Genomic DNA, 15,174 nt, shown 5'->3' on the forward strand with positions numbered 1-15,174 from the left:
TCAACTTTGTGTTTGAGTTTAAAAACCCATGTTGTGTCAATGGCCTTCTTACAAGGTGGTAAATCCATAAGATCCCATGTAGAGTTAGTGACAGTGGAGTCTAACTCCTCCTACATAGCTTGCATCCAATGTACATCTTGATGAGCTTCATCCAAGAAAGTAGGCTCATCATCATCCAACAATGAGCCCATAAACACATGCTCATCACAATCATCTACTTCCATTACATCAGCCATTGTGCCCCCCTGCATCATATGTTACATGCCTAGCAGCACATCTAGTATGCTAAGGTAATGAGGCATCCATTTTACTCTCCTGGAGAGTTTGTAACAGCCATCTTAGGACTATTTTTGTTGCCTTTACAACAGCCCTTTCATGCTGAATTGCTGCCTCCACTACATGTGGCAAGCCCTCATCAATACCCTACTTTTCAGAAGCATATGGAGCAGCAACAGATTGTTGTAATAGATCTGTCCTGCCAATTACAGCAGGCATGGACTCCAAAGAAAGTGGTAAAAAGCCTTCAAAAACCTCACCAATATCATTTATGTCTTGCATTTGAAACTAGTCATGAGAAAATGCCGCATTTTCAGCATATATGACATCCTTACGGACAAACACCTTCTTCGTGCATAGGTCATACATGCCATAGCCTTTGCTTTTCGAACTATAACCAATAAAAATGCATTTTACAACCTTATCATCAAGCTTCCCACAAAGCTCTTTCGGAAGATGTGCATAGGCTATGCAACCAAACACCCGAAAGTAGTCACTTTGGGTTTCTTGCCATGCCAAACTTCGAACGGTGTGATCATATTCAAAGCCTTTGTAAGTGCACGATTCAATACATGATCCGCACACTGAAGCCCTTCTAACCAAGATGCATGTGGCAACCCCTTGCTTTTCAACATATAACAAGTCATTTCTATGAGAGTGCAATTCTTCCTTTCAGGAACTCCATTTTGTTGAGGAGTCATTCTAATAGTGACTTGATGCATAATGCCACAATCCAACAAATATGCCACAAATGCACAAAACATGTACTCCCCCCTCTGTTTATGCGAAGTGTCTACACTTTTAAACTCATTTCAACCTCAAGCTTTGCCACAAGATGTTTAAAATGAATGAATACATCAAATTATGAATTCAGCCCATACACTCATGTATACCAAGAGTAGTTACCAATAAATGTAACAAAGTAAAGATGGCCCCCAAGGGCATGTGTCCTCATGGGACCACAAACATCAACATGAATAAGTTGCATTTTTTAAACAACACGCACTGCACCATCGTTTTTAGAGACAAACCTGTGCATTTTGCACAAAATACATCCCTCACATGCATGAGAAGGTGGGGTCTCCATTGGAGGCAATGTATCTACCGCACGATACCTCTCAAGGGTCATCAAACTCCCAAAACTCACATGTCCATAGCAAGCATGCCAAAGCTCCACATTCTACATAGTAGGCATGAGACTAGTGACTACCAAAGCATCATGAGACTATCAATCATAAGTGTCTAACAAGAATAAACCCCTTGTACAAAGTGCTGGACAGCCTGAGTGCATAGTCCATCTCACTATCTCTAACAATACATTTGTCACCTTAAAGATGACCTGAAAGCCATGCTTATTGAAAGCCAAAATAGACAATAAGTTCTTTGTGATGCCAGGCACAAATAATACATCTAAAAGAATGAAGTTTGAACCATTTGCAGCAATAATAGTAATTGTCCCAATGCCGCAAACATCATAGCTTCTGCTATTCACACATGTAACACACTTTCTAGCAAGGGCTAAATGCAAAGAAGTAAACAAGCACTTCTTGAAAGTGATGTGCTTTGAAGCACCACTATCAAAATACCATGTTTGCTGCATTTCAGTAACATTAAATGTTGAATCAGCCATAGAAGAACCATAACTGCATGTGAGAAATGCATAAAATCCTCTACCAAGTTAGCTAAAGTATCAGTATCTGCTAATTTGTTAGTCGATGCCTCTTGAACAATCAAACCAGAGCCTTTCTTCTTCTCCTTGGCCAATCTCTTTCAGCACTCATCAATATAGTGACCATGCTTCTTGCAATAATGACATTTTTCCTTCTTTTTAGACTTATCTAAGTCTTGGATAACCTTATTTGATGGTTGTCCAATATCACCCTTTTGTTGATTTTGTGCATTTTGCCTAGCTTTACCCTTGCCTTTAAACTTAAAAAGCATAGCCACATCACGTGATCGCAATGCAACATTCTTCCAAGTCTACTCCTCTTGCAACAAAAGACCTTCCAACTCCATTAAAGTAAGAGGCTACTACTCTCCCCTCAATGACAACATCAAAGAGTTGTGAAAACCAAGATATGACTCTCGAAGAGAGTTCAGGGTGATATCAATTCATCAATTTAGCATCTTGAATAATCTCATCAACATTAAGCAACTGTTCGCACAAATCCTATATATGAGTAAGTGATCTGTCGTGCTATCACCCTCATCCATGTTTACATTTACCAACCCGGGCCTCATTGCAGGCAACAAACATACGCTCAAGTATATCCCATGCTGATTTTGAGGTCTTGCGAGATCGAACATGCAAAATAATGACCCTTTTTACCAATAATGCTAACAAGAAAATACCTGAGAATCCTTTGAATCTCATTTCCTCCGATCCTCCATAGGAGGAGAAGGAGCAGCACCAGCACCAGCACCAGCAACCTATCCTTGAGCCTGATGTTGAGATGTCTGAGATGCAAGACCTCTTGGTCGTTGCAAGTCACCTCTAACATAGTCCCACAAATCCTTCACAACAAGAAGGTTGTGGACCATAAAACTCCACAATGGATAGTTGGAGCTATCAAGCTTATCCACCTGAGTGAGAATACCAAGGACGTTACTCTGATCATTATTACCCTAACATGCCATGCTGTCAAAAATGAGCAAAAATTTACAGCCAAATACTTCAACGCTAAAGTATAGTGTGTATACTTAGAGTACCAGAAATCCCTCGCGTTACCAAAGTACCAAAACTGTCACACAAATGCCAAAGTGTACACCATCTCACCCAAATGCCAAAGTGCGCACTTTCTCACCCAAATCAGCACTCAACCACAAGAATAACAGCAATGCACTATTGTATACTGCTGTAGTATTCTTTCCTTGTAATGTGTACCCACAAAATAACAAACTCCAACAATTTAATGCCAATTTTCACTTAAAATTTTTACTTTTTCCCAAATTTATTGTTCAATCTAACTATAGCAACAATTAAATGCTATTGTACCACTGATTTCCTACCTTGGGATACATGCAAGGTAAAAGTCTCAAATTTCTTCCTAAAATTTCAAAGAAATTGAAGAAATTTTTAACTTACAGTCCAAATTTCTACAAAAATGTCGCCTTGGAACATGTGCCAACAATAACCAACAATTGGAATCCACCTCATGATGTGGTTGGAGCCAAAAAACTAAAAAGGTCAAAATTTCTCACACCAATGTCGAAGAAACTGTGCAATGTTGGCAATTTCGGTGGAGATTCACACATAGGAACTCGAATTGAGCGAAAGCCCCAACTTTCTTCGAATAAATTTCAAGAAATTTTAGATGCTGGAATAGCCGGCTGAAAATCCCCAAATTTCTCGGCATCGATTGTAAGAAATTGGAAATTTCTTTGAGATTAGGTATGAGACAAGTAATACGGATAAGAAATTGCAGAAATTTTTGAAAAACCCCAAATTCAAAATTTTAGGGTTTTTGCAATGCGGGCAGCGCTAAGAAAATGGTAAGCAAGGCTAACGAGAAAAAGGCACGCAATGCTGAGAATATTACGACCAAAGCTGAGAGAGGCTATGTGTGCAAAGTTACATGCAAGATTGCATACAGAACTGCATACAAGCTAAAAATAAAAACAGCAACTCCTCCAAAACAACAACTTCTCTTTCTTGGTTTGAACGTTAGCTGCTACAACAAGACCTTGTCGGAGCGGCATCAAGTCACAATGGCTGTTCGGGATCCGCATATAGAAGCTGCTCTAATACCAAATATTGGAAATTGAGGAAGCAAGAGAGAATGTACACAAGACAATGAGCAAGAGTAGGCAACAATTCCACACTCCAAAGATGCAAGTGCTAGAATGATAGAATGAAAGTACAACAGGTCTTAAGTAAGTTAGACCTCTCCCTAACTCAACTAGAGTTCATTTAACTCTAGCACATCACAGGCAAATAAAAAACAAGGGGGCATGCAAGCCAAAAAGGGCAAATGCCATTACTGCAAGAAGCCATGCCACTACATCACTAAGTGCAGAAAGCGCATTGCCAAGGAGAAGAAAAAGGAGTCAAGAATGTCTGTTACCGATGCTCCTTCCACTACTACTGAGTCTGCGTCCTTTGTTGCAGACAAGGACTATTGTTTTTACACATGCAATTATGACACCTCTTGGGCTAGGATGCTTTATTTGTGCCATGCATAAAGAAGAATTTGCTCTCTATTTCTTCTTTGGCACGTTGTGGATTGCAAGTCACATTTGATGATGACAGATGCATGGTGAGAGACAAAGAACACATGACTTTGGTCTTGACAGGCACTTTATGTCATGGGTTATGCGAGTTGCATGCTCTTTCAATTGATCAGTCAGTGTATTTGACATCCACTCTTACTCCTGCTATGATACAGGTAGAGTTATGGCATGCTAGAATGGGGCATGTGAACTTTGACAGCTTGATGCTCTTACAGCATACACAGATGCTAGATGGATTACCTCTACTGGAGAGACCTCCTGAGCACTTATGCTGTGAAGGATGTATTTTGGGGAAAATGCATCGTTTTTCGTTTCCCCATGATGTTGCTTTTAGAGCAACAGCCAGGTTGCAGTTAGTGCATTCAGATATATGTGGGCCTATGCAGACAAAGTCATTGGGAGGATGTTACTATTTTGTGACTTTTATTTATAACTTTACTCGATTTTGCTGAGTCTACTCTTAGGTCAAAAAGTTAGAAGTGTATGATGCATTTTTGGCTTTTATTGCACTTGTTGAAAACCAGTCTGGTTGTAAAGTTAAAACTCTTTGTTCGGATCAAGGGGGAAAATACATGTCCTCTATGCTGAATTCTTTCTGAAGCAGAAGGGCATTGTCTATCAGTACACTACTGCTTATACTCCACAGCAGAATGGAGCTGCAGAGAAAGGAAGAATCAGACACTCATGGAGATGGCCAGATGTATGCTGAAGGCAAAGAGCTTGCCTCAATTTTTGGATGGAACCCGCCATGTGTGTTTGCCATGTTTTGAACAGATGCCCCACCAAAGCTCATGGAGATGGCCAGATGTATGCTGAAGGCAAAGAGCTTGCCTCAATTTTTGGATGGAACCCGCCATGTGTGTTTGCCATGTTTTGAACAGATGCCCCACCAAAGCTTTGAAGAAAATTACACCTTTCAAGACTTGGAACACCCGAAAACCTTCTGTTAGACACTTTCGTACCTTTGGGTACCTTGCATATGCACATATTCCAAAGGTACTCAAAAAAAAGTTGGATGACAAGGCCGTTAAATGCATTTTTGTGGGATATAGCAATGAGAGCAAAGGCTATAGATATGATCCCGTTTCTAAAAAGGTGTTTGTCAATAGGGATGTACTATTTGATGAAAAATCAAAATTGTCCCTGGCTAGTTTAGACACATATCAGGCTGCCCGTGATGTATTTGAAGGGCTGTTGCCCATTACATTTGGTGATTCAACTGGAGTTTCAGCAAGTGAACTCAATGTTCAGCCAACTGCTCCTTTGGAAAATGCAGAAAATCAGCCATTGGCTGATCTGAATATTCAGCAAAGTGCTGAAACTGAAATTCAGCAAGAGCTTATGCACAATCAGGAGGCAAGACAAATGCCTAGATGGTATTTACAGACTATGAAAGATTGTCATCTGGATGCACCCATGGCTGGTCGTACTAGAAGGCAAGCTCGTATGCATGATTCTGCACATACCATGGAGTTTGTTATGGCAGCAAACACCCTTGATGATGAGGAGCCTGAATGTTTTGAGGATGCACAACAAAGTGTGCATTGGATGGCAGCAATGCAAGCTGAATTGGATTCTATCACTAAGAATCAAACATGGGATTTGGTGTCTTTACCATTTGGGAAGAAAGACATTGGAACAAAATAGGTCTACAAGCTGAAACAAAATGCAAATGGATCCATTGACAAATATAAGGCAAGGCTTGTAGCTAAAGGCTATGCACAGAAGAAAGGCATTGACTATGAGGAGACATTTGCTCCTACTTCCTGAATGACGACCATCAGGTCTATGGTTGCTTTGGCTGCTCATTATGGATGGACTGTGCATCAATTGGATATTAAAACTGCATTTTTACATGGGAAACTTCATGAGGAAGTATGTGTACAGCAACCCATTGGTTTTGCAATTGAGGGCTTGGAACACTTGGTCTGCAAGTTGAAAAAAGCTTTATATGGTTTGAAACAAGCTCCTAGAGCTTGGCATGCAAAGATAGATGCTTTCTTGCTTAGCCAAGGGTCACAAACAGCTCATCTAAGTCTACCCTTTAAGTATGTAAAGAGGGGGGAACCATGCTAATCATTTGTCTTTATGTTGATGATCTCTTGCTTACAAGGACACATACTGACCAAATTTCAGCATTTAAACAAAATTTGCAGCAAACTTTTGGCATGTCTGACTTGGGGTCTTTGCATTATTACTTGGGCATTCAGTTCATACATGATGCTAGAGGTATTGGGTTATCACAGTCAAGATACATTGGTAAACTTCTTGAAAAGTTTGGCTTACAGGACTGCAAGCCAGTCTGTACACCAATGGAACCTGGACTAAAATTGTCTTACATGATGACAGTGATTTGTTTAATATACACACATATGCTCCAACCATTGGATGTCTTATTTACTTATGCAACACTAGGCCGGACATACAGCTTGCAATTTCAGCCCTGAGCACATATATGCATCAGCCACGCATGTCACATTGGCAAGCTGTTAAGCGAATCTTCTGTTACTTGCAGGGTACTAGATCTCTTGAATTGCTTTATGCCAAGGGGAAACCACTGCTGTTACATGCTTACAGTGTTTCTAATTGCATTGGTGATTATGATTCACCTCACTCCACTAGTGGCAATTGTTTCTTTCTTGGCTCATCTTGCGTATCTTGGCTTAGCAAGAAACAGTCCACTCTTGCCACATCGTCATGTGAAGCTGAATACAAGGCAGCTTTCACTACCACACTTGAATGCATATGGATTAGACACTTGCTAGCTGATCTGGATGTATCTGTTACGGAGCCTACTCCTTTGTTCACTGACAATCAGAGCGCCGTTGCAGTAGCACGGAACCTAGTGTTTCATGCACGCATGAAACACATTGAGATACACTCACTTTGTCAAAGAGAGGCTACATGCAGGTGATATTAGCCTTGTCTATTGTCCTACCACCAGTAATGTAGCAGACATCTTCACCAAAGCTCTTCCTCGTGAAAAATTTGAAGCATTTCGCAATGCTTTAAATTTGATCTCCTTTGGAGACGGATGATCCTTGTACTCTTGATCACTCTTCACTCGAGGGGGGTTTGTTGGGTATTTCACTCACACCTCACTTACGCCTACGCTCACATAGGAGTGTCGGTGATCAATAGGACATTGGGGCACTTTTTACTCTCGCTAGGAGAGGGTTTTTTACCCAAACTTGTGGTATTATTTCATATGTGCTTATAGCACACACTTACGGAGACTTACCATGCTCGGGTGTGAACACCCCCTACAACCCTAAGGTTTAAGGGTTGTACCTTGTACTTTCAATTTACACTCTTTCAATCTATTGCATTGGGTGTCGTGCTTCACTCTCATACTGTCTATTGTTTTCTGTGCTGAGCTTCGATCCTGCCTTTCTCCCTCACAATTGCAGTCTTTTCCATCTCCGAAGTGGACTGTAGGCTGCACTTTCTTTGTCTCCATCACCATCACCATCTCCATCACTATCACAGGTGTTGAGCTAAAATGCGCTTTACAGCTGATTAGCATATTTAAACAACCCCAAAATACGCTTAATTAATAAAAAATACAAATTTGGTCCACAATTCAAGAGAGTTTCAATGGTCCCCCAAAATCCTAATTTTTTGGGGCACCCTTCAACATCTATGAATAGATAGGCTCCTTACCATTCAACCTTATCCCTTTGTGTAGGTTTCTCACTCTACCGTGCAAATTTCAGTCATCACCCACCTACCATCTACTGTCCAACCATCACCGACTACAGCCCATCACTATCCAGCCCTAGACAGTCTGTTTCCAACCATCGCCTTTCTATTTGGAAGTCTCCATCTGTTGTGCCATCGTAGCACCTAATCAACCTATGTTTTCAACATCTGGTGCCAAGCAACAAGCTGTTGCCATCTCTCCCACCAGGTGACTGCTGCAATACTTGTATTTTTGTTGTCTAGCAAGCCATCTATATCAACAAACACCTCTCATATTGTCACCTCAATTCCCTAACACCCTGGTGATCGACATTTGGTGTTTCTCGCACTCTAGCACTCACATTGGTGGTCACGACACTTGGGATCCGTCTCCAGTGGACGTCACTCTACAACACTGCATTGCTCTTCCCTTCGGCATTCTATACACTCTTACATTCATTTATAACATTCATTCACTTCAGAGTTTCTTCTCTCTGTATTTGAGTTTTGAGTTATTGTGTTTTGTGTTTTGCATTTAGGGTTTGAGTTTTGCTTGTCTCTATCTGAGTCTTTGTATTTCAATCTTGGTCGTACATGCTGTGTTTCCTTAGTGCAAACCCTAGCATATCTTCACATGGTCAAAGTCGATGCTCTTCTACAAAGTATCTTGTGCTGATTGTGAAGGCTAGTCTTTGTGCAAGACTCACACACAACTCAATTCTAACTCATAATGTCTCAACCACCTTCTTTTTTAAGATGCTTTAATCTTGCGAACAACATTTGATTAAGTTATTAATCAAATATGCTAGGTTGTTTAGCACATGTGATGTACATGGCAGTTATTTCATGGTAATACGCCAAGGACCCTAAGGATGCAACGGGTGTTAAAGTAAAAAGTTATGAAAAGTTATGTCAATTGGGCCTTGGGGGTCAATTGGTGTCAGTTTTGACCCTGGCACAATTGTTTGGTTAATAAGTGTCAATAATGACACTAGGAACTAGCATTAATTAATTAATTAATGCCAATCAAAGGGTCTGCAAAGGTTGGAGACTACTCCAAGTTGCAAATGGCCTAGCCAATTTAATTACGAATAGACATATTTAATTTTGGGCAAGGTTGGAAGGGCTGAAATTAATTTTTAAGATGATTTAATTTTAAAATGTAATTTAATAGCTAGATAATGCTGAAAATTGGATTTGAAGAACTGCCATTTGGCAAAAATGCCCATGCAAACTGAGAAAACATCTTTGGGGGCCGGGTCGCAACCATTCAATTAGTTTACAGTCTGGGAGAGAGAGAGAGAGGGAGCTACTTGTCCATTTTTTTAATTAGAGAACAGCAATTTGCTGCAAAAGACAACCATCTAGGGGCCTCAATAGGAAGACACCTTCCAAGGGCTAGCAACAGCATTGTTGATCAAGTGACAACATTTTAAAGGTGACTGGCAAAGTAGATGACTACATTAATGCAAGCTCGAGCAGGCAATAGGCAAATTTTAGGGTTTTCTCATAAAGAAAATCATCTCTCTCTCTCATCTTGGCTTTCTCTCACCTACAGTAATTTCTCAAAAGACCTCAACATTTCTCAATCATTCTCAACAGATCTCAATCAAACTTTGTGGACAGCAAGAGGATTTCTTTTGTAAAGTTTGATAGCCACCTTGGGACCCGTACCAACAAAAATAGTCATCATACATTGAAATCAACACTTGAAATTCGTAAAATTAACAAGGATTTCAGATGTCAGGTCATCCAATATAAATTGGGGTAGCATTTGGCTAGTTGGTGGTTCCATTTGTACAATTCCTGGGTGAAAATCAAGAGGCAATTGGCCCAACTTGCTTGTTGATTGTAAGTACAAAAGGGGCTTTTGGATCAATAAAGAAGATTGTGGAATCTCAACTTGTACACTGTCCATTGGCAATCAAAGATTTAAAAAATACCAAAAGAGGCACCAGCTTTGGGACCAATCGAATGTCTATTGTCCAAGATTGTTAAGGTAATGTATGCATTTTAGTTTATGCCCAATTATTAATTGCCATAATTAAGTACTTGATCAGGTTTTACCACCCTTTTTGAGGAGGAAGGCTAGGTTTACAAGACATTCCTCACAACTCTCTAGTGCCAAAGAGGGAGTGTGAGAGGGTGATAAGGTGGGATGATTCGACCTCATCTATACTTTTATACAGGCACACAAGATCCAAAGAGGGGTTTCCCTAACGCATCAACCAAAGTTTGGCAAATTTTTCAAATCCTGGAGCTAAGATTGACATCCAAGTTCATGATGGGCTGTTTGACAAAGAGCCGGATTGGCTTCTAATCCTGTTTCACATAAGGGGATACTTTAGCGGCCTGGTCAAAGGTAGGAAATCCATGGTCATTTATGTGATGTGGCATCGGTGACAAGATAGTCACATGTGTTACTTTAGAGGCATTGTTAACAAATATCAAGAGCTACTATGATTCTTTTCTATTTTCAGGAGTTGGTATGATTGACATCGACATCAGATTCTCTCTGAGGCACCTTGATAGTGGCTTGCACCCTAACTTGTCAATTGGATTGGCTAGCCATCTATCCCTCAACAAAACTAATAAAAACACAAAAGAAAATATACAAGAAATTGTTGCATTTTGATGTTGAGACACTCTAAATAGGGAAGAAAACTGCTACAAAGGCTGCAAAAAGTGGGCAGCAAGTTGTAGAAGACCTCATTGGGGCTGGAGCAGGTGATATCAAAGGCTGTGTTTTGATGTCACCCAGATTGTACATGCATAAACACGGCATCTCCACTTCAAAGCAACTATAATTCCTCGTTTGGCTCTGATACCATGTGAGTGTGCAAAACAGAAGAGAATCATGAACAAGGAGAGAGACAAGAAAGAACAAAGAGAATGAAGGAATGGGACTGAACTAATCTAAAAACGGAGATTGAATACAAGGATGTCTTGATCAACCCCTACATGTAGCTCATATGCATCAATGAGGGCAGCAAAACAGGCAGATGGAAGAGTGAACACTTGAGAGAGAGACAGAGAGAGAGAGAGAGAGAGAGAGAGAGAGAGAGAGTGTGTGTGTGTGTGTGTGTGTGTAAGCTAGATCGCCACAACTACAAATAGCTGGAAACTAGAGAAACCAGCCAAGTTTCAACTAGCTACCAGGCATAGCAGAAATATTGGCCGACCTCCACTAAATGCTGCCAATAAATGTTGTTGACCAACCTACAACATGTCAAAAACGAAATCCACTCAACCAAGCAGTATCAATCCAGCTACAAACTGACTGACTAAGCTGGAAAGGTCTTTGAGCCTTCAGTAGCTCCTGGCTATCATCTCTCATTTGGGTCAGTGGCTTGAGTCACCCATTCCCGAATCACCACATCGGAGTGATTGGTTCAAGGTGTCTACACTCCCATCAGTCTATATGAGCTTACGAGATATGTCATTCAGTTTTGCTATTGGCTATTCTTCTATTCTCTACTTTCCCCAGGCTTTTTATTTGAATGTCTCTTAAGATGTAACATGGTGGGTCAATGTTGCATACCTTTGATAATCCTAATTGGACTTAGTCAACTCTAAACTAAATAAAAGAAAGCAAGCGAACGTATAGTACAGGGTAGTGTGGAGAATTCTCAACCAAATGCAATGAAGAAAAAAGAATATTATCTAAAGAAAATGCAATTTTTCAATTATGCCCTGCGTCAACAGCTCAGCGTCAGTTAAGGACTACAGACCCAACGAAGCAGAGGAGCGGTGACTTACCGGAGCAGATGCCTTCCTCTTCATTGCGAAGTCGAGGGGGTTTAATATGCCTTAGACTTTGGCGAAATTCTTTTCGCACTCTGCAGACGACGTCGCAATAGACCACACAGAGAGAGAGAGAGAGAGAGAGAGAGAGAGGGGGGGGAAGGAAGGGGAGGAACAAATTTACATGTCGCGACAGTGTGCCTATAATAAAAACTGAGTTTCATTCTCGAACTGTTGCAGCCGCCATTGCCAAGCAACACATTTGCTCAGAGAAAGACGCGCGCGCTGAACACATGGTGCATTTGCCGTTGAACAATGTGCGTCTCGCGTTTAACGATTGCGCAAAACTTAATAATAGTGAGATTGAGAACTAAGGCCCATACGCTTTTCCAGAAAGGATCGCTCCTTTTCACACCATCCCAACGGATTTGGGTAAAAGGTTTTATAATTTACACGTGGCAATATTTCTTTTTGTGTTGAGATAGCAGAAATAATAATCCAGATATAAAAATTTAAGGCATCGACCAGGTTTAAGACTTGAGAGTCATCATGGCCTAACATATTAATTATGCTACAACAATTCTAGGCTTTGCACTTGATCTGCCCCCCGACTAATCTCTTTCACAATTCCTTTGAAAGATAAGCTGGTTCCTCACTTCCCACAACTCAGTCAAGGTAATTATCCTAATTGCATGGACTACAAAAGCTAACAATTTTTCCCTTGGTGCTCCTTTCCCAAAAACTCCAAGCAACGTACCCTTTTTTGCATTGTTTCTTCCTCCGATGAGAGCGAGCACAAGCTTCTAGACTTCAACAACGATGCATCCCTCCCAAAAAATATCCTTGCATATCTCCTCTTCTCCACATTTGCAATTCCCATTCGTATATCCCCTCTCTTCCCATAGGGTTGCTATCATGAAGGCACCCATGACCACCCTCCGAGAAAAGGACTTATCTTTTAGAGGGAATTCGAGGTTCCATATGCCTTTGAATATCTTCTTAAGTCTTCTGTCACTAATGTGAACCCCCTAAATCCTCTTAATCCTCTCTCCTGTGGGTGAGCTCTCTAAAAGTAGTCTACTGATTCTTTCAATCCTGAGTGCCTTATTGATGCTTATGCCTTCGAGTAAAAGAGAATGGAAACCTCTTTATATGCTCTGCAAGTCATAACCAAGCAAAACAACAATTCTTGATGCAATAAATTCCCATCCTAATTTCATTAAGCTTAGAAACTTTCATTTTACTAATCTCTCATCTCTAGACATGCACTAATATTAAAAGTATGGTGTTAGAGGCAATGTTAAACGCACAACAATGTAAATATCAAAAGTGTTAAGTGCTATGAGCACAGAGAGTTGTATCCCATAAGCAAAGAGAGAGAAGATTCGCAGAGCTGAAAAGCTATAAAATAATGTACTTGCTTCAATATCGAATCAAGTCTATTTGGTAGCATCATGCTTCTCCACTTGTTATTCTTCTTTCTCCCATAGCTCATCTTATCTTCTTGCTCAACCATGTTTTGCAACATGGTATTAGTACCTCTTTCCTAGAGGTTGTGTGGTTGTGGGAGTTTCCATAGGTGCGATTTAAGGTTTGTGAGTCCAAGTATTGGCAGTGCTATTGCCCAAAGAGCTTTGGATTGAAGATCAAAGGTTTGTTGGAAGGTGCCAAGCGTATTGAAGAAGGAAGGGCACCATTCATTAAGGTATGGCTATTTGTGCATGTATCAGATTTTAGTCTATTTTTCAAGGTTTCAACTATTGAGAGAAGGAGAAGGGGGCAATTTGAGGAGAAAAGCAAGGGGTCTACTTTCACATAGAAGGGAAGAGAGATTGAAATATCTTAATGCTCTAAATTGCATTGTGTAGTAGAAGACTATGGTCTAAAGTCCACATTGAGCAATGCCGGCCTACAAATAGGCTACCTCTATTACTTACCTTATTTGTTAAGGCTTTATCTTAAGCCTTTCTAAATGCTCAAAATGGAAAGTAGGCCTTGAATCAATCGGTTGCGACTTTGTCATTCCAACCACTTGTCCACTACTACTAGAAGGGCGCTTCCATAGTCTGCCACCATCTTGTACATCCTCTCATACCAACATGACATCTTAAGCAAGAGCCTTGCTTTCTCTGTCATTAGAGATAGAGATAGAGAAGAAAAGAAGAAGAGAAGAGAGAGTAGCTGTGGATGTTTTGAAGCTCAAATCTGGTTGATTTATTGCATGAGGGCATCTTCATTTCAAATAATAAGCTTCTTTGAAAAGCTTTCATTAGTAGCCCAAATAACCCCTTTCACACTTACTCTTAAGCACTAGCTTGCTATTAACCCGTGTTCACACCTTCTCTATTTCAAATTGGTTTTTTACAAAAGTCTATTCACACTACTATTGTTTAAAACTAGTCCAACACGAGTCTTGTTCACATTGCTTGCACAAACTATTTGCCAAAAAGATGATTCACACTCTTAAAAGGCTAAAACCAAAGGTTATAAAGGCATAAAGGATTTGTTTGTATGTGGGTTGTCTTATTGATCAATCAGTGTAAAATCTCAAATAACACCATTGTAATTGGGATTAGAGACAACCATTGAGCAAAAATGCCAAGCGGTAAGACATTCACGTATCCCATAAAAACAATGTTCTATTTCCATCATGCCCAATATTATTATTCAATATCAAATCCAAAGACAAACAAAATCCCAAACCTTATATATCCCCAAATGATTTATGTAATGTCTCACCAAACCATTTATGCCATGAATCCCCAAATGATTTATGTATCCCATAAGCAAAGAGAGGGAAGAATCGCATAGCTAAAAAGCTATAAAACAATATACTTGCTTCACTATCAAATCAAGTCTATTCAGTGGCATCATGCTTCTCTACTTGTTCTTCTTCTTTTCCCCATAGCTCATCTTATCTTCTTGCTCAACCGTGTTTTGTAACACCTAACTCTCATCATTTAGCCAATCCTCCACTTTGTATTGTCCTTCCTTGGCCATAGCCAAAGCTCTTCTTTCCAACTTTGTAGCAATGGGTAGCTTCATTTCCACAACCATAAAAACATCATCCTCCTTACATGTTTTCCTCTTTACATCCATCTATGTGACCTACATCAAAATCCTTTTCTATGATTCTATGAACTACTTCACAAACCCAGAAGCTTTAATTGAGAGCAGAGGCTGTAAGCAAAGTACTATCTCATGATCTAGCCTTCATTTGTTGTAGAATTTCATGTTCCCCCT

General features: G+C 40.2%; 1 protein-coding gene across 1 annotated transcript in view; it reads right to left on the reverse strand.

The window, feature by feature from the left end:
- Positions 1-12,275, reverse strand: part of GAS41 (YEATS family protein) — a 55,259-nt gene extending 42,984 nt beyond the window's left edge. Inside the window, exon 1 of the mRNA XM_087664298.1 lies at positions 11,947-12,275. Within this exon, the coding sequence (XP_087520424.1) occupies positions 11,947-11,970 (24 nt within the window). The 5' untranslated portion in view covers positions 11,971-12,275. The remainder of the gene's footprint in view (positions 1-11,946) is intronic.
- Between the last annotated feature and the right edge of the window lie 2,899 nt (positions 12,276-15,174).

Source organism: Lygodium microphyllum, chromosome 23 (assembly GCF_053477565.2).
Source record: "Lygodium microphyllum isolate KBCC chromosome 23, Lygodium_microphyllum_v1.1.10, whole genome shotgun sequence".
NCBI classification, from domain to species: Eukaryota; Viridiplantae; Streptophyta; class Polypodiopsida; order Schizaeales; family Lygodiaceae; genus Lygodium; species Lygodium microphyllum.